At 41.8% G+C, this 26,196-nt stretch overlaps 1 protein-coding gene across 1 annotated transcript; it reads right to left on the reverse strand.

The window, feature by feature from the left end:
- Positions 1 to 13,609: 13,609 nt before the first annotated feature.
- On the reverse strand, positions 13,610 to 22,351 carry ACOD1 (aconitate decarboxylase 1). The gene is made up of 5 exons (XM_046664914.1): positions 22,220 to 22,351; positions 18,500 to 18,661; positions 17,644 to 17,733; positions 16,177 to 16,382; positions 13,610 to 15,299 (listed from the first exon to the last, which is right to left on the reverse strand). Exons 1-5 carry the CDS (start codon positions 22,229 to 22,231, stop codon positions 14,354 to 14,356), a joined length of 1,416 nt encoding a protein of 471 aa, XP_046520870.1. The 5' UTR covers positions 22,232 to 22,351; the 3' UTR covers positions 13,610 to 14,353.
- Between the last annotated feature and the right edge of the window lie 3,845 nt (positions 22,352 to 26,196).

A 26,196-nucleotide genomic window follows, 5' to 3' on the forward strand; every position in this document is an offset into this window, starting at 1 on the left:
GCGGGCAGGAGGGGCACGCGCCCTCTTCCCTCTGGAGCCTGCGCAGTTGCGGGGAGCCTAGGCTTCAAAGACTTTTTCCTTTCTTGGGGTTTACTTCTGTCTAATTTTAAACTGTATCCGACGCTTCTCCCTCTGGCCCCTCCAATCAGTCGCCAGTTACTGCGCTTTAAACAAAAAGCGGGCAGTGGGGATGCCCGCCATCCAAGCGAGAAAGCAAGGCTGAGGCCAGACGTACACGCCCACACTTCACCCCCAGCACCCTTAACCCCACACGTCGCTGTCCTTTAGTCAACAGTGGGTTTTTGGTTTGTCGTCGTCGTCTTTTTTTGTAGTGAAATATACGCAAGATATTTTACCATCTTTACTATTTTTAAGCGTACATTTCAGTAGCATTGAGTACATTCACAATGTTGTGCAACCACACCACTCTTCATTTTCATAACTCTTTCATCATCCCAAATTGAAGTTTGATGCCCATTTGTGATATTGTGATTTATAATAAATGTATATTTGGTCTTCATCCCCTGGCTTTATACTCTGGCACAGAGTTCCTAAAACCCCTGGAATTTCCTAAGTGATGAGAGAATTAAAGGTGTCTTTTGTTAAATCAATGAGTGACTTTGAGAATCAGCTAAAGATGGGGGCTGATTGCTAGGAGAACCAACCATGTGATTAGAGGGTTGGAACTTGCAATCCCTCCCGGCTCACCTCTGGGGAGGGGAGAAGGGCAGGGAGGTTGAATCAATCGCCAATGACAGGGGATTTAATCAATCGTGCCTGTGCCTATGGAATGAAACCTCCGTAAAAACTTACAAGGAATAGTTTGGAGAGCTTCCAGGGTGGTGAAGACTGAGTGAACTAGAGTTGGTGAACTAGAGTTTTGGGGAGAGTGGTGAGCTGGAAGAGGTCGTGGAAGCTCCACGCCCTTTCCCCATACTTTCCCTATGCATCTCTTCCATCTGGCCATTCCTGAGTTATATCCTTTTAAAATAAACTGGTGATCTAGTAAATAGAAGGTTTCCTTGAGTTCTGTGAGCAGCTCTAGGAAATTAATTGAACCCAAGGTGGGGGGGGGGGGGTCCTGGGAACCTCCCATCTATGACCAGTTGGTCAGAAATGCAGGTGACAACCTGGACTGGCATCTGAATGGGGAGAGCAGTCTTGTAGGAATGAGCCCTTAACCTGTGGCGTCAGATGCTATCTCCAGGTAGATAGTATCAGAATTGAGTTGAAGGGTAGGAAACCCAGCTGGTGCCTGAGAATTGCTTATTGGTGCAGAGAAAAAAGCCACATATTGGAGGTGGGTGCAGAATCTTACCATTAAACAATAACTCCTCATTCCCCCCTCTCCTCCACCCCTGATAACCTCTATTCCACTTTCCGTCTTTATGAATTTGACTACTCTAGGTACCTCATATAAGTGGGATCATACAATATTTGTCCTTTTGTGGCTGGCTTCTTTCACTTAGTGTAGTGTCTTCAAGGTTCATCCACATTTTAGCACATATCTGAATTTCATTCCTTTTTAAGGCTAATATTCCATTGTATGCGTATCTCACATTTTTTTGATCCATTCATCTTTTGATGGATATTTGGGTGGTTTCCATTTTTGGCTGTAGTGAATAATGCTGCTGTGAACATTGATGGAGAAGTGTCTGTTGAGTTCCTACTTTTAATTCTTTTGGGTACATACCTAGAAGTGGAATTGTTGAATGATACGGTAATTCTGTGTTTAGCTTTTGAGGAACTGCCATACTGATTTCCACAGCGGCCGCACCATTCTTTTCATTATTATTTAAGATAAGCTACTCGTTAATTTCTTTGACTGAAGGACTTGAAGTTTGAAGTCAGAGGACATTCCTGTTCCTGAGGAACTCACTGAGTTTCCCTGGGAGGAAAAATGACTTGTTCAAGGTCATTACTAGTTAGTGACAAAGCTCATCCTCTTAGAGGCCAGGTCTTTTGTCTAAAACTTAGGAAACTGTTTAAACTGACCCCTGTTTAACTTGAGGGGTATTAAAATTAATGTGGCCGTTCTTCATTCCTTTGTTCCACGAGTAGTTGTGGACTTCCTAACAGGTAAAGCGTCGTGTCCTGCCTGCTCTGCTCTTGTTGTTGTTTGATGAGCCCAGGTCTCTGTCCTTGAGGTGAAGTCGGGCGGAGGTAGGGGGACTTGTACTCTCGATTACAATGCATCACTTTGTTACCGGCTCCAAGGAACACGCAAGTGTTGAAAGTGTCTTTCACCTTCACCTCCTCCTCTGGCAGGTGCATTAATTCCATGAAGCAACTGCAGGCCAACCTGCTTCCAGAATTATTGGTTTAAAAACCAATCCATGTTTCTTTGCATCTGTCTTTCTTGCCCTTCAGAATGTTCTAAGTATTTTTCACTAATAATGGGATATATATATATGCTTAGAATCTCTCTCATATATTTCACAAATAGGAGATATGACTCAATTTTGTAAAACCAAAAATAAGAAGAGAGAATGTTCAGAATATTAATATGTATTTTAATCAAGTACAAAGTTTCGTAACAGGATTCATGAGCTAAGACTCATGATCTTGTGCTTTCTCCCCTAATGATACCTTCTCAGAAAGTCAAGAGACATTTGACTCAGACCAGCCTTGTCCACTTACCCTGGAAGTGGACCTCTGCGTTTTGGGATGGAGTCAAAGGCAGGGAAGAAGGTATGACTCAAAGTCCCCCTAGTATAGAGGTGCCTACCCTGAGCTTCCTCCCTTGCCTCCGAATGCTCATGTCTCCATCAGTGCCTTTGCAGGATCCAAGGGTTGGGGGCGGGGGAACTAGAGCGATCCCTTCCTTCTTCAAGTGTTTCTGTTGGCAGACTGGGGGTGTTAATCCAGGGCTTGATGAGGCTGGATGCATGGAAGCAGGTCAAATGAGAGCTTCCAGATGGTCTGCTTTTGGGTTCTTGGCATTAAAACTCCTGGGATTTTAACCTGAGGTAGTGAGTTTTACCTCCCATTTGCTTTAGATCAGTGGTTGCCAACCCTGACAAAGGATAGAATCACCTGGGGGAGATTTTAAGATGTACCAATGCCCAGGCTAGTGCCTCTCTCTGAGATTTCCATCTAGCTGGTCTGTTTGGGTCTCAAACTCCCCAGATAATTCTAATATGCAGCCAGGGTTGAGAATCACTGCCTTGGAAAGATTTCAAGTGCGGATTTAATCAATCCTCCCACGTTTTTGAGCCCTATATTTTCCTATCTATAAAATCAAATCCTCTCTTCCATCTCTTTAAAAAACATGTATAGGGCCTGGCCCTGTGGCTGAGTGGCTAAGTTCACACGCTCCGCTGCAGGCGGCCCAGTGTTTCGTTGGTTCGAATCCTGGGCGCGGACATGGCACTACTCATCAAACCACGCTGAGGCAGCATCCCACATGCCACAACTAGAAGGACCCACAACTAAGAATATACAACTATGTACTGGGGGGCTTTGGGGAGGAAAAGAAAAAAAATAAAATCTTTAAAAAAAATTATAGTCTTAAAAAATATATATATTTTTTATATACAAATATATATATGTGTGTATTTGGGAACCAACCTCTTTCTGTTCTGCTTTCTTTCTAGAAGCTAATTTATAGCTCTTTGTTTTTTCCTCTAGAAGTCTCCTGCAATTTCTTCCTTGTGGTTGAGCTGTAATATTTGTAGTTGGTGTTGGCCCTGAGGACTTGCAGAATTACTTAGTGGTTTGCTGACTTTCCTTTCTGGTTTAGGCTCTGAGATTGATTTGCTTGATTGTTTTCATAGAGGCAATGACATCATTTGTTTTTGTTTCTATTTTTGAAGGTGAAGATATTTGCTCCTAATGCCAAGCAGATGCACATCGTTAATCACTTGAAAGGGAGCCCAACAGAAGAGAAGAGAAATGTGCTGGAGGAAAGTGCCAGGAGCACCCGTGGGGACATACAAGATTTGGCAAACTTGAACTTCAGCGAGCTTGATGCTGTCATTATACCTGGTGAGTTAGCTGAAAGCTGTGATACCAACTGTTCATTTTAATTAATGCTCACTGACTTTAAAACCCTCTTTCTGAAAGAGTGGTGCAGGCTCAGCTACCATTTTGAACCCTTCTGTGCCAGGCTTTAGCTCTGTGGTTCTCAAACTTTGCTGCACATGAGCTTCTCTTGGGGAGCTTTTAAAAACTCCCAGTATCTGGGTCATACCTGAAACCAGCTACATCAGACTCTCTGGGGGGTGGAAACAGATATTAGTGTTTATGTGTTTTAGGTGACTCCATTGTGCAGCTAAGTTTGAGAACCAGTGCTCTAGAGGGAGAGACTGGCGATTCCCAAACGTGGCTGCACCTGGAATCACCTGGTGGGCTTCAAAACCACCAATGCCCGTGTCCCTATAGAATGGGTTTTGGAATTTTTAAGATTCCCAGATGATTCTCATATGCAGACAAGTTTGGGAACCACTGATCTGTACCAATATGTCTCTAACTTTAATGGGCATATGAATCACCTGGCTATCTTGTTACAATGCAGTTTCTGATTCATCTCCTAGGCGGCATGCAGCCATCATTTTGAGGCCTCAAGGCTCTGGAAATCACAGTGGAGGATTGCCTGTTTCTGGAACTTTTCAGTGCAGGAATCATTTATAGATGAGTGACTCCACCTTTTAAAATAAAAGGTTGATTTGTAAGGATAATTGTCTTAGAGATTTTTGATTTCTAAGTTCTTTTAAGTTCCTTCATAAGGAACTGTATGTTATATATTTATTCTTTTCAAACCAAACAATTAAAATGTTTCATTTTAAGATTATTTTAAAAGTTCACAATATTCTTGAAATTTTTGGAGGCAATTTGGAGATGTCCCACAGTGAGAATCAGGAATCATTGTTTTAGATCAGGAGTGTGTTGCTTGTGGATACTTATATATCTCTATCTAAATAGGAAGTATGTCAGATATCTATTGCTATGTAACAAACACAGCCAAAATTTAGTGAGTGGCTTAAACAATAACTTATTATGTGTAGATTGACTGGGCTTCCCTGGGCCTTGCTCGAGGTCTCGCATGCAGTTGCAGTTGGATAGCGGCTGGGGCTGCTGAAATCTGAAGGCTTTACTGGGCTGAAAGATGCTACTTGGGTGTCTTGACTCCCATGTCTGGTGCCTGGGCTGGGATTGGCTGGAACAGCTGAGGGATGGCCATGCAGCCATATGACACATTTCATGTGATGATCTTGGGCTTCCTCATAACCACAGATCATAGACCTTGAGGTGGTTGAGCTTCTTACATGAAAGCTGGCACCGCCCCAGAACAAGTATTCCAAGAGACCCCGGCTTTCTGCTTATGATCTAGCCAAAGCAGTCCCTCAGTGTCACTTCTGCCACAATCTATTGATCAAAACGAGACCAGATTCAAGGAGAAGGGACTTCAAAAGGGCATGAACACAGGGAGGCATGGATATTGGGGCACCATCTTTGGAGACTTGCTACATGTTACGTATACAATATAAGTTTAAATACTTATTTACAAAACCCCAGAGAGGGTGAAGGGGTGAGGGAGAGAAATTTTATCTGAGTTGCTGCTGTGTGAGGATTGACTCTTTTCTTCCTTTGCAAATGGTTGGCCCTAAGACAACTTTGGAAAGATTGTTGCCTCTGACATTTGACGCTACAATTAGTGTTTTCACATCTAAGACAGCATTACTTGTAAATCAATTGAAAACATTACTGCTATTTTAAAAAATCTTTCATTCTAGCACATAAAGATAGGTTTTTGTTTTTGGGAGAAATGAAGATGTCTCAAACGCTTGTTAAAAAATATAGTTCTACTTTGTACGAAACTTGAAATATTTAGCGAAAATTAGCGTCATGAAAGGTTTCTCAGCTTGTGTCCTCAGAATGTCATACTGTTGATGCAAAATGTTTACTATTTTTATTATAGTTAGGTAAATATAAACCCTTTAGGTCTGTAAAGTCCACTTGCTACGAGGGTTACACTGAAGCCTGTAAAACCCCTAATGTTTGGCTGTATGTTTTAGCGCTTGGCACCAACTTTTTACAAAAGAATCTCTGAGCCACTCTGACAAATAAAAGTTGCTATCTTGACTTTTTAAAACAAAGCTAATGAATTAATCAAAGTCATTATCAACTCCAGAAGATTGTAAAGACATGCTATTTTTACATTCTAATCATGTGTGTTATTGCTCTTCTATGCCTTAATTCTTTGCTTAAGGATGAATTGTTCCCAGGTTCTTCTTGTCAGCTGCCTCAGATAGTCCTGGGTCCCCCGTCTGTGCAGGTGGTTTGAGGTGGCCCAGCACTGCACTGTCAACAGTTCTGCAAAGGACTCTTCAAGCCTTCCACTGTGCTAAGAAGCTCGTCAGCTGGTGCCGCATTTCCCCTGCGCTGGCAGCTAAAACCTTCCAGCTTGTCTAGTCACAGTGGGTCAGGGTAGTAATGTGGATGGAGGGGAAGGAAAAGATGAAACGCTTACTGCCGGGTAAGCAGGTTCTACAGTGCTTTTCTATTTTCCTTCCTCCAGATAAATAGAAATGTGACTGCTTTTCTGATAGCTTAACAAGTTATCTTTTCATTACGGGGCTGCGGTATTTGGTGATTGGCATTAGGGTGGGGGTGGGCATGGTAAGGGACTGTGGTTTAAGGTGATAAGACCAGGTAGCTTTAAATCATAGAGAAGATGTAGTCTTTCAAAATACATGGGCTTACTCTGTAAGAACAAAATTCGATATAGCAATTCTCTTGTATCATTTAGCTGTGTCGATGAAATTGTAGTTACTATAATTATTTTCTATTGATCCCAGTATGTATAGCCTTTATTTCTCTAACTGGATATTTAAATGAGCCTCATGTTGGAACAGATTTCTTATGTGCACAATGTCTGTGAGCTTTTGTTCTGAATATTGCAGTGCTTGAGAAGCCCATGTGAGCTGATAATTTTAACTCTCCTCACAGTCATGCTGTCAGGTGCCTAAGAAACATTTTCTCCCACTTGGTTAGATCTTCTCTTCTGGTAGTTTTGCTGATGCAGAGAGAGCCACTGCCGTATAGAAGCCTAGATGCAAACACGGCTGCAGGGATGTGAGAGAATCCTGCCAGGATGCTACCGACTAAGTGGTGCAGATGTGCGCTTTCATGGCCTGGCCCCTCTGCATGACATTTTTTACGAAATAGGAAAAATGGTGGGGGATTGTTTATAATGTATTTAATAAGTGATGCTTTAGTTATAATATTTAGAAGAAATCGTTCAAATCAAAATATTTTAGCTCTAACCAATGAATTACATACTCTATTACTTGATAGGTACTTTCAATGTGACCTTGACTCAAAGATAAAGTAAGCATCATTGAAGTATTCAGATATACATGGTTTCTACACAAGCACATTGTCATTTTTATTTTTCATTTTTTAAGTCAGAAGCAATACTCTCATGCCATGTTTCAAACAGATGGACATTGGGCTGTTCCAAAGGCTTTTTCCTGAACCTCCAGGCTGGCTCCTACATGGGCACCAGCTGTAACTGGGTAGGTTGACTTATTTTTAATAATAACTACAACAAAAAGCAGGGAGAATTTTTTAAGTGAGATGATGATATCTGAATGTTGATTTCTGCATTAACTTCTGAACTAGATGACTAGGCTAATTTTCATGATTTCTGAGAGGTATTTATTCTGTACTTTATGATTCGAATAAAGCCATGACACCTTAAGTTACTATGTATCATAAATTCTTTTGATGTGCTGTATAGCTGTCAACTGCTGGGCCCCCAGGATTTAGCAGGAGCCAGAGTAGCTGCTTCTGAAGCACTCGTCTGCTTTGGATGTCTTTTGAATGATCACTTTTTGTGAACTATCCCTATGCTATTTTTTTTTTAACGTAGGGTAGAAGAAGAGAGCAATTTCACTAATGAGTAATAAAAAGAAACTGCTGTGTTGCAGATAGATTTCCTCTTGGTGGGAAGAGACCACACATTCGTGCATACATACATAGCATGTGCCTGCACACGCGTGCATACTTCTGCTGAAGGAAAAGCAGTATATCTTCTTGCAAATTCGCCCCCTTCCTTCGGTTCCCTATACCTTTGCTCCATGCAGGGAAGTCCTGCCAGAATTGACAAGGAAGCCACATTTCTATAGTTCCACAAGTCTTTTGTTGTCACAGGCTATATTATGGCCCAGGAAGGACTGGAAGCTATTAATTTCACTTAAGGAAGGCTCACATTCATTGGATTCCCTGGTGCCTGAACCCAACTCAGCCTCCAGAAGCTCACATTTCCACCAGAGGAGGAACGAAGGAAACACAGCTGGCCCGGAACAAGTTCAGAGCACTTTCCTTGTCCTGATTTACTTATTTTGCTTGTCTCTCTCCTCACACTAGATTGTAAGCTCACAATTGTGAGGGATTTTTGCCTGTTTTGCTCACTGCTCTATCACTGTACCAAGGACATTCTCTGGCACCTCATAAGCCCTCAATACACGTTTGTTGAACTGAGTGGATGCCCTCCATTTACCCAGCATTGCCAAAGAGGTTCCCTACCAAGCTATCACAGACCTTAAAGTGGTCCCAGATCTCTTGGGGGACTTATCTGACTGCGATCTCCTTTTTAGATAAAGGCTTCCAAGCAAAGTAGTTATAAAATATAATTTATAAAGATTTTCTTTAAACTCACATATTCTCATTTTTAGTGCCTGGGTTAAGACCACTATAGCTCTTTGGTCTGTGTCAGTTTTAAGCCTATTGGGGACATCAGTTTCAGTTAATACTATGATAAAACACACAGCTTATGGAGCTCAAGTGCTGCAGAGCAGAAACAATTCCTAAAGTGGGGGCAAAGTCCAATTTTTCTGTAATATTTTTCTACCCTACAAAGCCACGCAAAGAGGAAAGGAAGATGTTTCAGGATGGGAAAAGCTGTTGAGGAAAGAGATAACACAGCTGGCCGGAGGCTGCTATCTTTAGCAGGTCCTATTTATAAGGTTGGTCCTGGGCTGACGTCTGGGAACTGGGCACTTGACTCACTCTCTAACCGATAAAATTGGTTCACATTGCCTGGACTGTGCAAACAATGTGAATTATGTCGAACTCCTGCTTTCCTTCTTTGAGATTTGAATTATGGTTGTTGCTGGACAGAGGGTGCCTACATGACCAGCCACTAATAAAAACCATGGGTGCTAAGTCTCTTCCCAGGGCAGAAACGTTGTATACACTTTACTGAATTTTTCACTGCTGGAGAAAGGAGCACATTGGTGTATCCCCTCCCTGGAGGGAGAGAGCATCGAAAGCCTATGTGTGGATTTCTCCACACTCTGCCTGTGTCTTTTTCTCTTATTGATCCTGTCATGTCTCTTTTCACTGTGATAAACCTTAGCCATGAGGACAACTATATGCTAAGTGCCATGAGTTCTTCTAGGGAATCTCTGAAAGTGTACGCTGTCTTGGGGACCCCAAGACATAGACAACAACCAGCACTAGGGCTCCTCAGAACTGGCAAATATGTGTCTGGTGGCTAAGGCAGTTTGACTCAGGGCTCTGGCTGTGAGCTGAGGAGGCAGAAATACAGAAAGGGGCTGGAATGAACCTCCCTCTGGGAGCTGAGCCTCTGTCTTAGTCTCATGGTGGGTTTTCTCCCTGGTGGTCTGGCCCGATGCATGTGGAGGATTCATTTGCCTACACATAGGGCTTATAACACTAAAAGTAGGCTGAACAGCATCCTTTGTTGCTATCCCCAAGGGAAGGGAAGGCAAGGGAAAAAGCAAGCATTTGTCGCCATGCCTAGACATCAGATCAGAGCTGTCTAAGCTGCCATCTTGGGCTTTCTCAGGGTAAAGTAGCTCACAGCAGTCCTTGTTCTCTGGCCTCATGGAAGGAAGAGACAAGGGGCTCAGCTTTAACTCTCCCATTCCATCAAATGATCTCCCTAGTATTCTGGCTCAAAAATGCCCTAGCTTTTGACCCTCATAGAAAGGAATCATCTAGAAACAAATGTGGGGAGCCAATCTCTCTTGCTGTCTCTTTTCTATTTTTTTGTATGTGGTTCTGTAGGTGTGGATGGTGTTCAGGGCTGCCGGTGAGAGGACCCATAAACTCTCTCTACAGACCTGTATTCCGCCATATTTTCTCCTGCTTTTAGTTAACTCAGTGTGCATTATAACCAATGTCAAGGTCACCTTGAGTGCTGTAGTCCCCCTCACGAGACATGACCTTCCCAAACCTGTGTGGTTGGTCCGAAGCATCCATCAGGGGAGTTAAAGATAAATAGGCATATTAAAAAAATTTGAGTTTATTTGAGCAAAAATTGATTCAAATTTGGCAGCATCCAATCTAACAAATAGAAAGGAGCTTCAAGGAGCTGTACAAAATGAAAGACTTTCCCAGAGAAGGGGAGCGGGAACTAGGAAGCTATACTAGGCAAAAAGGCAGGTAGGTTATTGCAAGGTTACTTCCTTTAGGGGATGGCAAGGATCTGTCAGGTAGATTACCTAACTATTGCTGACCAGGAGATTCCTGATTGACTGGTTTAAGATTCTATTTCTGGGAGGGCTGAAACTGTAATTAAGTCTTAGTCTGGTGATGTGGGGCTTAGCATAAGCAACACCACTTTGGACCTGGTTGTCTTGTTTTTAACAGGGGTTATCTGAAGATATTATTAAAGACCCTGAGGTCTTGCCTCTAGAAACTTCCAAAATGTATAAAGAGAGGACAATAAATTTTATCTCAAGGTGACAATAGAAACCACTTCTTCTATATTCTCTTTTATCAACTGTGTTCAAACAAATTCATCGGAGTTAACATGATGTGTCCCATAGAACAGCATAATCCAGGTAATTGGAGCCAGTAATATAAAATTCTACACATTTCTAAGTACTGCTTTTGCTATATCCTACAAATTTTGGTATGTGATATTTTTGTTATTGGTAATTTCTAAATGTTTTATAATTTTCATTGTAATTTCTTCTGTGACCCAAGAGTTATTTAGAGGAATGTTTATTTCCAAGCATTTCAAGCTTTTCTAATTATCTTTTTTTATATTGATTTTTAACTTAATTGCATTGTGATTAGAGAAAATGATCTGTATGATCCAGTCCTTTGAAAAGTTGTTGAGACTTGCTTTATGGCTCAGTATATAGTCCATTTTTATAAATGTTCTGTGAGATTTTTAAAAAATTGTAAGTTGTCTAGACATTGGATGCAGAGTTCTCTATATATCCATTGGATAAAATATGTTGATTGTGTTTACAACTTATATAGTCTATTTATCTTTGTTTTCCTTGAAATATCAATTATTCAGAAAGAAATGTTAAAATCCTCTCAGTACAATGTTGGATTTGTCCATTTCTCCTTGCAGTTCAATATTATTTAGATGCATATAGGATTAGAGTTACTTTAGGTAGCTAGTGATTTGAATTTTTTAGCATTGTGTAGTGACCCTCTTTATTTCTAGTAATGCTCTTTGCTTGAATTCTGTTTTGTCTGTTAACATTTATTTATTCCAGCTTTCTTTTGTTAATATTCCATCCATATTTTCCTCATCTTTTTAAAAAAATTTATTATTTATTTATTTAATTTTTTTATTTTGAGGAAGATTAGCCCTGAGCTAACATCTGCCACAAATCCTCCTCTTTTTGCTAAGGAAGACTGGCCCTGAGCTAACATCCATGCCCATCTTCCTCTGTTTTAAGTGGGACACCTACCACGGCATGGCCTGACAAGTGGAGTGTAGGTCTGAACCTGGGATCCAAACTGGAGAACCCAGGGCTGCCAAAGCGGAACGTGCGAACTTAACCACTGCACCACTGGGCCAGCCCCTCCCCATCTTTTTAATTTCAACTTTTCTGTACCCTTATGTGTCTTGAATGAAATATATAACTGGATTTGAAAAGATGCCTGCTGATGACACCAAAAACAGGAGCAATAAAATTTTTTTTAAAATATGGTAAAATGGACTTGATCAAAATTGAAAACTTTTGCTCTTCAAAAGAGACCATTAAAAAAGATGAAAAAGCATGCTACAGACTAGGAGTAAATATTTGCAAAACATATATCTGATAAAGAACTTACACCCAGAATATATAAATAACTTTTACAACCCAATAATAAGACAACCTAATTAAATTAATTGTCAAAAATGGGCAAGAATTAGTCATTCGGGAAATGCAAATTAAAACCACAATGAGATACTATTGCACACTCACTAGACTGGCTAAAATAAAAAAGAGTGACAATTCCAAGAGTTAGTGAGGATAAGGAAAAACCAGAACCTTCCTACATTGCTGGTGGATGTAACGTGATAGAGCTACTTTAGAAAACAGCTTTTTATAAAGTTAAACATGTACTTAACAAATATCCCAGCATTCCAGGAAACTCCTAGGTATCTACCCAATATATGTCCACACCGAGACATGTTATGTGAGTGTTCATAGAAGCATTGTGCGTTATAGCCCAGAACTGGGAACAAGCCAACTGTCCATTAACTACTGAATGGTGAACAAATGTGATACATCCATACAATGGAATGCTACTCAGCAATGAAAGGGAATAAAGTACTGATACATATGTTGAAAAATCTTAAAACCATTATGCTAAGTGAAAGAGCCAGACACATAAGACTGCATGTCGTATGATTCCATTTATATGAAATGTCTGGAAAAGATAAGACTATAGAGACAGAAAATGGATCACAGGTTGCTGAAAGCTGGGGTGGGAGTAAGGATTGATTACAAGCTGCATAAGGGAGTTTTTGGAGTGATAGAAATATTCCAAAACTGGATTGTGAGTTGTTTGCACAACTCTATAAATTTACTAAAACTCATTGAACTGTACATATAAAGTGGATGAATTAATAGTATGTAAATTAGATGTTAATAAAACTATTAAACATTAAAAACAAATTTTTTTTTGATCCCTTTTTTTTTTGCTGGGAAAGATTCACCCTGAGCTAACATCTGTTGCCAATCTTTCCCTTTTTTTTCCCCCTCCCCAAAGCCCCAGTACATAGTTGTATATCCTTGATATAGGTCCTTCTATTCTTCTATGTGACCTGCAGCCACACCATGGCTACTGATAGAGGAGTGGTGTGGTTCTGTGCCCAGGAACCAGGCCCAGGCTGCTGAAGCAGATTGAACAGAATTTTAACCACTAGGCCCTCAGGGCTGCCTCTAAACATTTTTAAAAATGTATTCATAGTCTTTGTCTTTTTTAACTGCAGCATTTAGTCCATTTACTCTTTTTGTAAGTATAGATATATTTGGATTTTTTCTATCATTTCATATTGTGCTTTCTGTCTGTTCTGCCTTTTCTATATTTCTTTCCCCCCTCTTTTCTTGCCTTCCTTTGGATTTTTTTTTCCTAATTCTGTATTTCTTCCTCTATTAACCTGGAAGTAATACATTCTACTGCTGTCTTGTAATGGCTACCCTGGAAATGTCAACACGCATACTTACAAATCAAAGTCTAGAGTTAGTAGCTTTGCCCTTTTCTCAAATGACACAAGGAATTTAGAACACTAACTATAATAGTTCCCTGCTTTTATCTATTGCTAATGTTGTAATTTTTAACCTCATAAGACATTGTTATTATTGTTTATCGTCAATATTTATTTAATTACCCCCATATATACTTTTATTTTTGCTGTCATTCTTTATTACATCTTAGACTCTTCATCCATGATCTTTTTCTCAAAAATTTTCTTTGTAATGAAAGGTGATATATTGTAGTGGTTAACAGCATGGCTTCCAGAGCCGAACTGCTTTATTTTTTAATTTCTCCTTTACAAATAGAGAAAGTGAGGCAGAGCGACACCCAGTGACATGCCCAGGGTCACATCAAGTAAGTGATGGAGGCAGGATCTGAACCCACTACGCTGTCATATTTAAACCCAATAGCATCCCCTCCACTGAGGAGGGCTTCTAATAATCCATGGTCTAAGAAATCTGTTGGTGGCACGACAGACGAGAGCTCTTCTCTGCTGTCAGCAAATAAATGTATAGGTTCAAATTTCTCTCACACGTTGAGGTTCGTGAAGTTCATAAATAACTCCTCTGAAAAGATGAACTTTACAAGCAAATTACAGGTGACTTGAATTTTAGCCTTATGAATGCTTATAAAGTCAATTTCTCTGCGTTTCTTGCATATTTATTATTTTGCTTTAAGTAATTGGAACTGTCTTGCAAAATTTAGAAGGCTCCTTCCATAAAAATCCAGTTTTACTCCTGGACTCTTTCCACCTTGCTTCATTTATTCCTGGGCAGACCAACAGCAGACTCTGGCTTTATAAAGCGAGTCATTGAATTTCCCCAAGTACAAAGTCATTAGATGTCGGTAAGCCCCAGGAGAGATTGTGCGATGGCGCTGTTAAATGCTAGATGGATTTTGACATCATCTTTGGTGGGGAAGGGCCTTTCAGAAGTGCGATTAATGCAGAACAGTCTTCTAGGTCTTCCAGGCTTTCCACTCTCTCTATAAGTCTTTCAACTGTGTCGCAGGACAGCATCCTGGAGGCATTGGCTCTGAACTTCTCCTGCAGGTCCTCCTGACTCAGTGGCTTCCTCCAGTGACCGTAGAAGGTATCTGCGCGCTCTGTGAAGGTGGCTCCATCTTTGAGAGTGACACTTATCTCACAGTACAGTGTGTTGAAGCTTGGCAGGTTGTCCTGAGGGTGCTCCAGCTCCACCTTACCAAGCAACTCCCTCACCTGGGGCCTGTGGATCTGGCGTTCATAGAATGATGGCACAGCGATGCCACCATCCAGCAGTGTGGTACAGGCCACATACTGGAAGGAGTGACGGGCTTCATGCTCCGAGTCTGGAAAGGGCCTATTTACATACTGGACCTCTGGAATTCTGAGCACAATTCTCTCAATGTGGTCAACAGGAAGCAGAGCTCTGTCTGTTACAAGGTGCTTTCTCACAGATACAGCTGCGTCTGCCACCCAGTGGGTGGCCAAATGTGCAGGGAAACGCTTGAAGGCCACATCCTGCTGGTCCAGCAGCCAAGTGTGGGAATCCAGGTTTGGAAGGACTTTAGGGGAATAGTTGGTGTAGAAGGCCCCAAACCCTGTCTCCAGATCCAAGACTCGCTTGTTTCCTTGGAGACCCAGCATTGCCAGAAAAACAGCCTCAAGCCCATGCCTGGCGGCATTGCCAATATGAAGAGGCTTGGTCTGAGTGGCAGCATTTGCCATGGGTGCTCCAGCATGAGACACAGCAATAGCCAGGGCCTCTTGGCACTTTGTCATGCTGAGCCCTAAAATCTTGGATGCAGCAGCAGCACTCCCCAAAGTTCCTACCACTGAGGGGGGATGGAATCTGGAAAGCAAAAAAAGCAAAGAGTTGGAGATTTACAAACCTCAGTCACCAGGAGGCAGTATAGAGTAGCGGTCAGGAGCGTAGATAATGGAGCCACACTGCCTGGGTTCAAATCTCAGCTACCACTTATTATCTGTGTGACCTGGGGAAAGTTATTTAACTTCTTTGTACCTGTTTTCTCTTACATAAAATGGTGATAATAATAGTATCTACCTCATAGGGTTTTGTGAGTTTTAAATGAGTTCATGTGCTTACAACAGTGCCTGACACAGTAAATTCTATATAAATGGTACTGTCACAATTATTGCCAGAATGCTGAAATCCCATGTAAGTAACTGTAAAAATTGAAGGCCCTGTAGAAATGTGAAAGTTCACTCAATATTCCAATTTACTCCTCTCCCAGCAGGCTGGACCAAGTGGCAAAATAAATATTAGAGTGAACCATATGATACAGCCAACATTTGACCATTTTTGATCTATTGGTTGAACAGTCAGATGCAGGACATTCTGAATGTTCTAAGTCTGAAGGACCCTAGCAAATATCAAAGTCGATTCCGTTTTGAGATGGAGTAGGGAACGTTCAGGGTACCCATGGATGGCAGACATGAGTTACTCTGGGATGAGAGACCCCAACTTATTTCATGGTCTTGGTTGCTGGATTGGCTCTCTAAACCCAAAGGAGATTTTTCATTAGCAACTTCTGAAATCACAATTTGTGTATGGACATATGGTTTGATATGTGACAGGTACATCTGCCAGCACTAATGTTAAGATCTTCATCTGACCTAACCTCTGTGGCAGAAGGTTCTGCTGAGGCAACCACTGACAGCTGAAGGGGAACGTGATTGCCTCTCAATCGGGCAAATTCTCTCCATACCTCTTTGGTATGTCATTGGCTTCCTTGGAGAAATGCATTAATCGGCCTTGTACTTCAATCCCAACATTGAAAGCCAGTAGCAGGTCAAGGCCAGAAAACTTTGGACTTGGAGGCAGGGCTTCTGATAAAGCCATGAGGACAGGAAGGACAGCTCCGGAAGGGTGGGTGGCAGGGTGCCAGGTGTCATCGAAATCCATTGAGTGAATCTATGTAAACAGAAACACAAACAACCACCAAAACCCAAAATGTATTTCCGTGAATGCAACAGCTTTTGGACCAGTAAGCATTTAGTTTGATGTGAGACTTTTAGGTCTGATTCTCTGAAAATAAAACTTATGAACTGGCTGTAATTCCAAATTACATGGCTGGACCCTGGACATGCCGTCCTCTGCCCAGAGCAGGTGGGACTGTGGGGAGCAGCTAGTGAGCCCCAAGGAGCTTGGATCTTAGCTAGGTGGCCAGAACTCTCTGCCATGGCCCCTGGAAAAATCTAGATCCCCCCAAAAACACAGCTCTGGAATTAGGTGGCTGCTCCTTTCTCACCTACCCTTCAAACAATCGCACTAAAAGTTTAATCTCATTTGTTCCATATCAGGCCATATATTTCTGTACCTTTAATTATAAAATAATTTAAAACTTATGGAGAAGTTGCAAGAACTTGTGAACCTAGATTAACTATTAAGCTATATTTTAAAATCATTATTTTCTGCTATAAGGTTTTATTCCTCTTTCTCTCAGCCATTTGCTTTTCCCTTATAAGAAATAGTTAGTAATAACTAGAAGTTCGTTTAAAAGTAGATTTTATGATTATTGGATGTGGCTGGTGCATTTCCTATTGTTTACTGGACATTTACTCCTGGATACACTTTGGATTTGGCTTTCAATATTCTGGGCCACTGTTCCCCAAACCATAAAAATATCTCAGAAATCCCAACACATTATGTCCAGGGTATATCTTGTAGACTGCCCCTGACACATAAAAAAAGCATAAAAATTGTCGGATGAGAAGTGCTGATTTTTGGTTCAGAAAGTATAGACATCATATGGCCATTGTTTCTTTCTCAATAAACATCTATTAATGAATGAGTGAATGAGTGAATGAATGAATGAAGAGCTGGTTACTGGAGAGAAACTGGTACTAACCACAACAAAAGGAATTGAGTCTGGATATTGGGTTTTATATTTTTTGCTACGTACATTCAAAGTTTAAAGTTGAGATACCTTAAGGGTGTTTTTATCTAAGTCCTTCCACCTTATTTCCTCTACTTCATAATTTGTTTAAAAAGCCTCAGTTCACTGTAAAACATGCAAACTGAAATTACTACATAGAAGAGGGGGTGGGCCACTTCATTTCTCTGAACCTCAATGATCTCATCAATGAAATATGGAAATTGGCCCATTTCTGAGATATTTCCTGGCTATGAAATTATTATGATTAACATGGAAAAGACATGGAAACCTCCTTACAGCCACACCGTTGACAAAAGCAGCATATGTTGGTGGGAGCCTGAGGTCTGGCCGGCCCCAAACAGTGCTGGACATATTGGAACTGTAGATCTGGAACAAAAGAATATCAATCAGTGATACAGAGTGTGAACATGACATGCCAAGTCACCATTTCAGGAGTTCTTCTTCATATTTTGAGTCATTACATTAATAGTCCTTGTTTGAACCCTTTGTGCTAACTTGAAGCCTTGATCATTGGATTCCTCTCTTCCTTGTAGAAGAATACACTTTCTCCTTGGAAGGGAGAGGAGATGCTGTTGCGCCATCCCAGATAGTAATCCAGAAGTGCTCCAGGAAACGGAGTCTGAATTTACTCATATTTACTCATTGGAGTAAATTCTGAGGAAGGTGGACTGTCTAGCACCAAAGCACATCCTTTGGAGGGGGAGTGTTACATCTCCTACATACACGCCCACTCTCTGCTCGGAGTACTGGCCCAGCCTTTTCTCCAGAGATTCTCAAAGTCTTTGTATGAATGAATGGTCTGGGGTAGGTACTATTGCTTCTAAGACTCTTGGGTAAAAAGCGTTTTCAATTATAATAGTAATAAACTATGAGATATGACTAGAGTTAAGACTAGTCTTCAGACAGTGACTTAATAAGGGATACGGATGGACATTAAAACTCAGATAAATAGAGCATAGAAAAGCATAAACTATATACAGCAATGCTATATACACGAAGTACTATCTCTAGAATGAAGAGTAGAGTGATTGAAGACAAACACACAACTCTGTGTACACTCATGGGTCCACCTCACAAGCAGCCATGTGCGCACACTAGGTTTTATCTCTAAAGGAGAGATCGAGCTTCTTACTTTACTATATTCGCTGACTTTGTGAAACACTTCTGTACTGGTTCCCAGGAACCCAACGCCCAGCGTATCCAGAATCATCCTCTTGCTCCTCTGAATAACTTGATCTGTCAGGTGTCCCACGCTCAAGCCATGAATCACTTTGGCAAAGCTTTCTGTGACAGACTTTAAAGGGAAGAGTGTTAGAACAGTGCTACACCCACTTTGCATTTGCATAATTCCTTTCTATACAAGAATTTGAGGTACTTTTCTGTAAAGAGTTTGCTCCACTAGAGGAAACCCGGTTGGTCAAATTAAGTTCAATTCCTAAAATTGATGAGTACTGAGCACCAACTATGTGTGAGGCAGAGGGATATGGAAATGCACAAGAGCAAGTTTCTGTCTTCAGATGAGTTGAGGACACAGACTAGCAAGCAGCTGATGACCACAGGGTGTGGTGGGTTATGGGGAAGGAAGCACAGAGAATCAGCACAGGAGGACAGGAAGGACATCTCGCCCATCAAGTGGGCACGCCTGGGCTGGGGTGCATCCAGACAGCTAGGAGCTGCCATTATTAGTTATGTGCTGACCTTGTAAAATACAGTATCCATTTAATACCCACACATCTCCAGGTAGGTATGGTGAGTCTTACTTTGCAGGTAAGAAGACTAAGACCTAGAAAGATGACGTCACTAAGTTACACAGCTATACACAAGTCTGGATGCAAACTCCTATAAAGTCTAACTCCAAAATCAGTGCATCATAGCATCTGGCTATGAAGCCCTCATTTCCTAAAACGTGGTCTGAGAACCATGTACATCAGAAACACGTGGGATTCTTGTTGAAAGTTTCTGGTCTCCACTCCAGACCTAGAACTAGAACCTCCCGAGAATTAGAAGCTTTGGAAGCATCGCACAGGGTTCTATGTTTTTGTTAAGATTTCTAGGTGATTCTTAATTGCTCCAGTGCTGTCACATCCAATGTGGTAGCTACTCTTCACGTGCGGCTGCTGAGAATTTGAAACGTGGCTAGTCCGAACTGAGATATATTGTAGGAGTAAAATCAACATTGGATTTTGAAGGCTACTAGGCAAAAAGGAATATAAAGCATCTCATTATTAATTGTAAAATATTGATTACATACTGAATGGGTAATATTTAGATATTATTTAAGTTTCATCGGTTTCTTCTTACTTTTTAAACTATGGCTACTAGAAAATTTTAAATTATACTTGAGAACCACTGCTTGCTTTCGCTGTTGGTGGAGGATACCTGGAGGCACTGATATCTGAGCTGGTTATAAAATTTCTGGGAATCAGCTGGGTGAAGTTGCAGGGGATGAGGATGGAGGTTAGAGGCAGAGGTAGCAGCATGGGCCAAGGCTTGGGTGGTGAGGGGGGTGCAGTGAATTCAGCAAATTCCAGCTGCAGAGCTGCATGCCAGGGGCAGAGGTGAGAGGGAGAATGGATTGCAGGCTAGGACGGAGTGGTGAAAGTTACATTATGCTAAAGACTGTGACATCAGCAGGGAGCCATAATGCTGTCTTAAGAAACATAGAGAGATGATTGGAACTGTGTTTTCCATAGATCTCTGAGGGCACTTGTACAGAGAAGGGATCAGAGTTGGGTAGATAAGGGCAGGTAAGAGACTGATACTGTAGCCCTGGCTCTGGATGAGGAAATGGCAGTGCCATTTGCCAAGAGAGGGAACATAGGAAGAGGAGCAGACTTTTGGGCAACGACGATGGGCTCATTGTGAACTTGTTGTATATGAAGTGCCTGTGGTCACCCTGTGGAAACCATTTCACTTCCATGGAGAAGCACTGCTTCACAGCAGGGGAGAAGCTCATTCTCTTTCTTCCCACAGACCAGATAAAACAACCTGCAGGATTATTTGCATTTCATAAACAGCAGAGTACTTTGCAGTTCCTTTAAATATCAAGTTCTTCAATGCATAGGCAATTATTTTGTTTTCTATACGTCTTCAAAAGAGAATGTCTATTATGTGTGGTTAAAAACATCCACTCTTAAGTCATATTTCGCTATATGCCAAACACTTAGTACCACTTAGTAAATGCCGGGTCACTTCTTTTCTCTCCTCTGATTATTGCATCATTGTACAACTTCCTGCATCTCTGAGCATCAGATACATCATGTGAAATGTTAGCTGTAGGGTGACGAGTTGTCTTGTGAAAGGAGGTGGGGTGTTTGGGGCTCTCTGACACTAAGCTCAGCGCTGGGGCAGAGGTGCAGAGATGGAAGCAGTGCTCCACTGAAGGTCCTTCAACCTGGCCACTGACTAGTCCCATATTTTCAGTCTCCAGATTATTAAGTTCTGGGAAATACTGCCATTTTCAAAAGAATACCCTGCTTTTTATGTCTCTGAAGCTTTGGTAGAAAGGCAAGGGAGTCTGGAGTGGGAGAAAGCAGAAGCTAAGCTGGTTGGAGAGAGAAAGGGTACTGGCACAAAAGTTTCTGATCAGGATGGAGAATAACAATAGTTTTGATTGTCGTGCTGCTAGAAGTTTAGGTAAACATATTTAGCGGCAGAGGGAGGGAAGGAGAGAAAGCACTGGCTTGGTGATCTGCCAATTAAACTTAAAATTTCAAGTACTGGTTGGATCCCGTGTTCCAAACAAAACTGCCTCTTTTCAACCTCTCTTCCCACCCCTCACAATTCCCAGAGTTGAGGGCATTTAATGATTGATTGCTCATCTCTTTAGGATTAGATCTGACCTGGGACTGCCTGGTGGGGGAGCATGTATGCCTAGGGAGCATGTGTTAGTTCGGCACCAACATGGAACCTGGAACCTGATTGTGGTGTCCATCCACACGATCCCATAAGGTTAGGGACTCATGAAACCAGAACCCTACGGGCATCCCCTGACAAGTCCTGCACACCGCTCCATGTCCCAAAGAACAAATGGCCTCTTTCTGGCCCCTGAGAAAGGGTACATGAGGAAGTAAACAAGCGGCTGCTCAGGTGTCTGTGCCCTTATACCCATCCATTTCTAAAACATCTTTTTGGTCCTCTTGACTTTCTCTTGGCATTTACATCTCTTTTTAGTAAAATACTGTGATTAATGTATAAATTAAGGCAAAATATGCTGTCATTTAATAAATATTTCACAAGTTCTTGCTGTGTCTGGGACTATGCTAAGCTCTCTAGAATACCAAACCAAGATGTTATGCTTCCTGCTGCAAAAAGCTTATCTTCTCCATGGGATAATTAGAAACGCAACTTGGGGGGCTGGTCCAGTGGCACAGTGGTTAAGTTCGCACACTCCATTTTGGTGGCCCAGGGTTCACTGGTTTGGGTCCCATGCGCGGACCTACGCATAGCTTATCAAGCCACGCTATGGCAGGCGTCCCACACATAAACTACAGGAAGATGGGCACGGATGTTAGCTCAGGGCTAATCTTCCTCAAGAAAAAAAAAAAGAAAGAAATGCAGCCTGGCAATGCCATAATGGACATATACAAAACTAGGAGGTTAAAATTCAATGAACTTACAATGATTCATTTTCCTCCTAGTGTTATAGAATAGAATCATGCCTATTACTGGTAAAACACCAATTAAAAAAACCCAGGATGCAGTTAGAGAGCCCAGAGGCTATGAGAAACGTTAAAATGCCATTTTTGAAGTAGAAGCAGGTACTAGAAGGAGAGGGCAACTGAGAAAATTGAGAAAGCGAGAGACAAGGTAGAAAACTAATTTAAATAAGCCACATAAGATGTAACAATACCTTGAGTGCCATGTTCTAAAGAGAGGTTGTCTCACGAGTGAGTCCAAGGAGTAATGCGTGTGCTGGGTGGCTGCTTTTGTACCCTCCGCTCCTCTTGAGCCCATTCTCTTTGGTCTAATTCTAAAACTTTCCACCATTTCAACATCTGCCAGCTAAACTTACTTCCACTTCCTCTGTAACAAGTTAACTCATCTGCAGATAAAGAATTAGATATGACCAGGAAGTACAGCAACAATAATCAAGTGTTTTCTCCCAGGCCTCAGAAAGGTACATTGATGGCAAAACTAAGATCGCATCTTGTGCCTCGATACCGTGTGTCAAACTTAGAAAAATAGTCACACTCTTTTATCTAGGTATTACACTTCCAAAAATTTATGCTAAGGAAATAAGCATAGGTGTGTGGAAAAATTTAGCCAAAAAAGAAAATAAAATTCATGGTCTTGCTTATAAGATTAAAAATTGGAGACAATCAAATGCCCCCCAGTAGGGGATTGGTTCAGTAAAACATGGCATGGACAGTATTTAAGGCACACTCTCATTTTCCCCTTCTACTTCACCCCTGCTGTTCACCATTGTCTAGGGACAAATGTGCCATCCAGAATTTTCTGGTAGCTTGAGATTATTCTGAACCTGTTGTTCCAGATGTTGTGGCAGAAAATGTCTTGGGGGAAGATTGCATTTCAGTTTTGGAGGGAATCTCCATGAGCCTATGGTTCTTCTCCAATCCTATTACAGAAGGAAGGCTTTGTGACAAAGAGGAACTAAATTGCCCTGCATGAAAGTGCAAAAGGCTATCTTTTGTGTGAGCAGGTGATGTCTCTGGGAGAAGGAGTTGAGTGGTTTGGCTTCTCTTGGTTGAAGCCTGTGGAGAAAGAGTGCTGAGAGTCTGGACACAGGGCCAAGGGCAGGATTAGTGGGAACCTTCATGGATTGTTGGGGGTGATACCCTGGTTATAAGCCAGAACTACATGGGGTGGTGAGGGTGGGGGGAGGTGGTCAGCAGGGAACCCCATGGGGAAGGACACACTTAAAGGAGCAGCAAGATCGGGTATCTAATTTGAAGTTTTCTTTACAACACCCTAATTCCCTTCTGTCATCCTCAGAAAAGTTTGCTACATATCACAACCTAGCGTCAGCCATGCTTTGGGGAATGAAGGTGCTATCGAACCAAAATGAGTTTGCTCCCTGGTGAGTTAAAATCAAACTCTCTGCCAGAAGTAGTTATCACACAAAGTAAAGTATATTTGCAGTAAATAGGAGACCACATGGAATCATTTCCTAAGTCGTGGTGGTCCCCAAAGAGAGGGAGGCAGGTCCTTTTATTTCTTCAGGTTGGGAATGAATATCTAAAAGGGAAGTTTTGTCATCACATATATAGTTGGGTATTAGCTGGCACAGGAACAGTCTGAAAACATGCTCTCGTGTGTTATGTTATTAGCATCGTGTGTTACGCTAACAAGGCCTAGACTCCCCCTACGGCAGAGACTATAGTATTAAGCTGAGGAAAAGGGCATTTTCTGGTCATCTTCAGGTCGTCTGCTCAGGCACTGCCCTTGCAGTGGGGCTCGATCTGGTTCAGGCCGGTTGATACTGGTATCTCTTCCTAACATCGCTCTGAAAAACAACCTTGAGGGAGTGTTAAGAACCTTTAAACTTCCTTCGAGCTGCTTAGGGAATGCACTGGTGACAAAGGCAGGGGCAGTTGTTTGTGAATAGAGAGCTAGAGAGAGAAGCTCAAGGTACCAATCAGAGGGAGAAGTGACCAGCAGCAACCTGGGGAAGGTAGGTAGTCTCTGGTTATCCTCCATAGATAAGGAAGAGGCAAAGGAAGTGGGTGTGATTATATCTACTGGATGGTATAGGGAAGAGGGACTCGGAAGGATGAGGACTTGGGATGTTTGGATTCTACTCTTAAGCCAACTGCTGCCTAAAGTGGGCTTCCCAACCATGGTCGAGATCGGGGAAACGCAGAGCTGGGTTCAGCACTGGCACACATGGTGGTTGTGTGCGTCGGGGTCCATTTCAGATGGTCTTTATTTTGCCTTAGTGGACTCCAAAGCCAGCTTCCAGTGGAAGGGTGGATTTCTGTATCCAAAGAATAAGATGGGTGTTTGGGGATGGGGGGCAAGATGGGTATTTTGGGGCCATTTGGATAGACTCCAGCAAATAAGAACACTCTCATTATAGGATTTTGTGATTTATTGGTGGTTAGCCTACATAAATTAGTGTTAAGAGTGATCTTATCAAGTTGAAAGGAAATAGACGTCTAGTTTGACAAACACTTAAAATAGAGCTATCCTAAGCATTATCCCAATTAGGAGTTCTGGAGTTTTCAACTTAAATGTCTATAGTTGGACATTTAGAGACTCTGAAGACTACTTTTACATGAAAGTGAAGAAGGGGCTCTCATGAGCCCAACCAGCTCACCGAGCAAAACTTTATAAAGGAATGATGAGCTTTATCAAGGCTGATGAGCTTTAACAGCAGCTCCCTCATTTAGCTTCTCTGGGCCTCAGGTTTTGCCACTATTAAATTCAGAAGAAAAGTTCAATTATTTGCTCATTTAATTACTTTGCGCTTTAACGGAGCTATGACCAATTTAAAGACCAAGGCCCTCTGTAATTAGAGTCACTTCCTAACTATCCAGGGGCTTGAATGATAAATTGGATATTGAATGTCACCTCTCCAGTCAAAAACAGTTGCTCACTTCCTGTGGCCTTTTGCACCTAGCCCTAAGTAGAAGCCAGAGCAATTGTTTTGAAATGCAAATCTTCTCTTCCATCACTCTCTGTGGGGAAGCCATGTGGTGAGCAGCCCTATGCCTCCTGCTAATAGCCAGTTGGATGCTCATCTTTCCATAGCAAGTCTTCAGCCGCTGCAAGCCCAGGCCCGTAGCTTGACTTGTAACCTTGTGAGAGACCCTAAGCCAGAGCCACCCGGCGGAACTGCTCCAGGATTCCTGACTCTCAGAAACTGTTGGGATAATAAAGGTTTATTGTTTTAAGTGGAAAAGTCTTGACGGTAATTTGTTACCTCAATAGTAATAGATAATTAATTAATAAAAATTAATTAATAAAAAATAATTAATACAAACTCCAAGCTGTTAATGTGACTTATATGAGCATTTAGGACTTAATCATCTCATCATTCTCATATTGGGATTAACATCTCCCCCAACGTAAGGGGCCCAGTTCTTTATCGTCTTAGGGAAATTTGTACCAGTGATTTCTTCTCACTTTTCATGTCTTCCCCTCTTCTCTCCTTACCCCATAACTTTCCTCTTCTCATCTTCCATCTAAGTCAGTGTTTCTCAGCCAGGAATAAGTTTGTCCCTCAATGGACATTTGGCAATGTGTGGAGACACTCACCATATTGCGGCATCTAGTGGGTAGGGCCCAGGGATGCTGCTAAGCATCTACCCTGTTTATCACTCTGTCCCAGGGTCTCACAAAGGACTCCACAAGTAGTAGCCGCTCAGTAAGTTTTTGTTGAATGAATTAATGCAAGCCTGATGATTTCAATAAGTCAATCATACTAACACATGAATGACATTTCACCCCTCTTCATCCCAAATGGAAATGTGTCGGGAAGGTACTGTTTTAATGGCTGTGGCTTTTATTCAAGGAGGAATGCTGGTGTGACAGCAAGTAGTGTGCAATGAGCAGATTTTTCTCTTGGCAACAGCAGTTTTAGGTGTAAGGGATTGCTCGTGAATGTGAGCTATGAGAGGAAATCAGAAGTTTTTGAAACAGCAAAGCAGGAATATTGGGGTGTTTGATTTTGTTTCCCTTTTCCTGCCCTGCCCTTCCTGTGCTGCTATTAAGTAAAACCTGAGGAGTTAAGTTTCACTTTCTTGGAAGCCTGTTTTATGAGAGAGCACGGTGGCAGCAACTGGGGTTTCTTTTCCTGATTAACTCTTTGTGAACTCTTTTGGGATTTTGAAACATGCTTACCGTGAGAATGTCTTTGTAGAAGAG

The sequence above is a fragment of the Equus quagga genome, chromosome 6 (genome assembly GCF_021613505.1).
Source record: "Equus quagga isolate Etosha38 chromosome 6, UCLA_HA_Equagga_1.0, whole genome shotgun sequence".
Lineage (NCBI taxonomy): Eukaryota > Metazoa > Chordata > Mammalia > Perissodactyla > Equidae > Equus > Equus quagga.

Bases quoted from the DNA above. Each gene is read 5' to 3' on its own strand.
- ACOD1 (XM_046664914.1), bottom strand. The intron at 16,383-17,643 runs GTAAGGAGGTTT...CTGTTTACATAG, and splicing joins CTTTTGTCAACGGTGTGGCT to ATTCACTCAATGGATTTCGA. The intron at 15,300-16,176 runs GTATGGAGAGAA...TTTGCTTTCCAG, and splicing joins GCCAATGACATACCAAAGAG to ATTCCATCCCCCCTCAGTGG.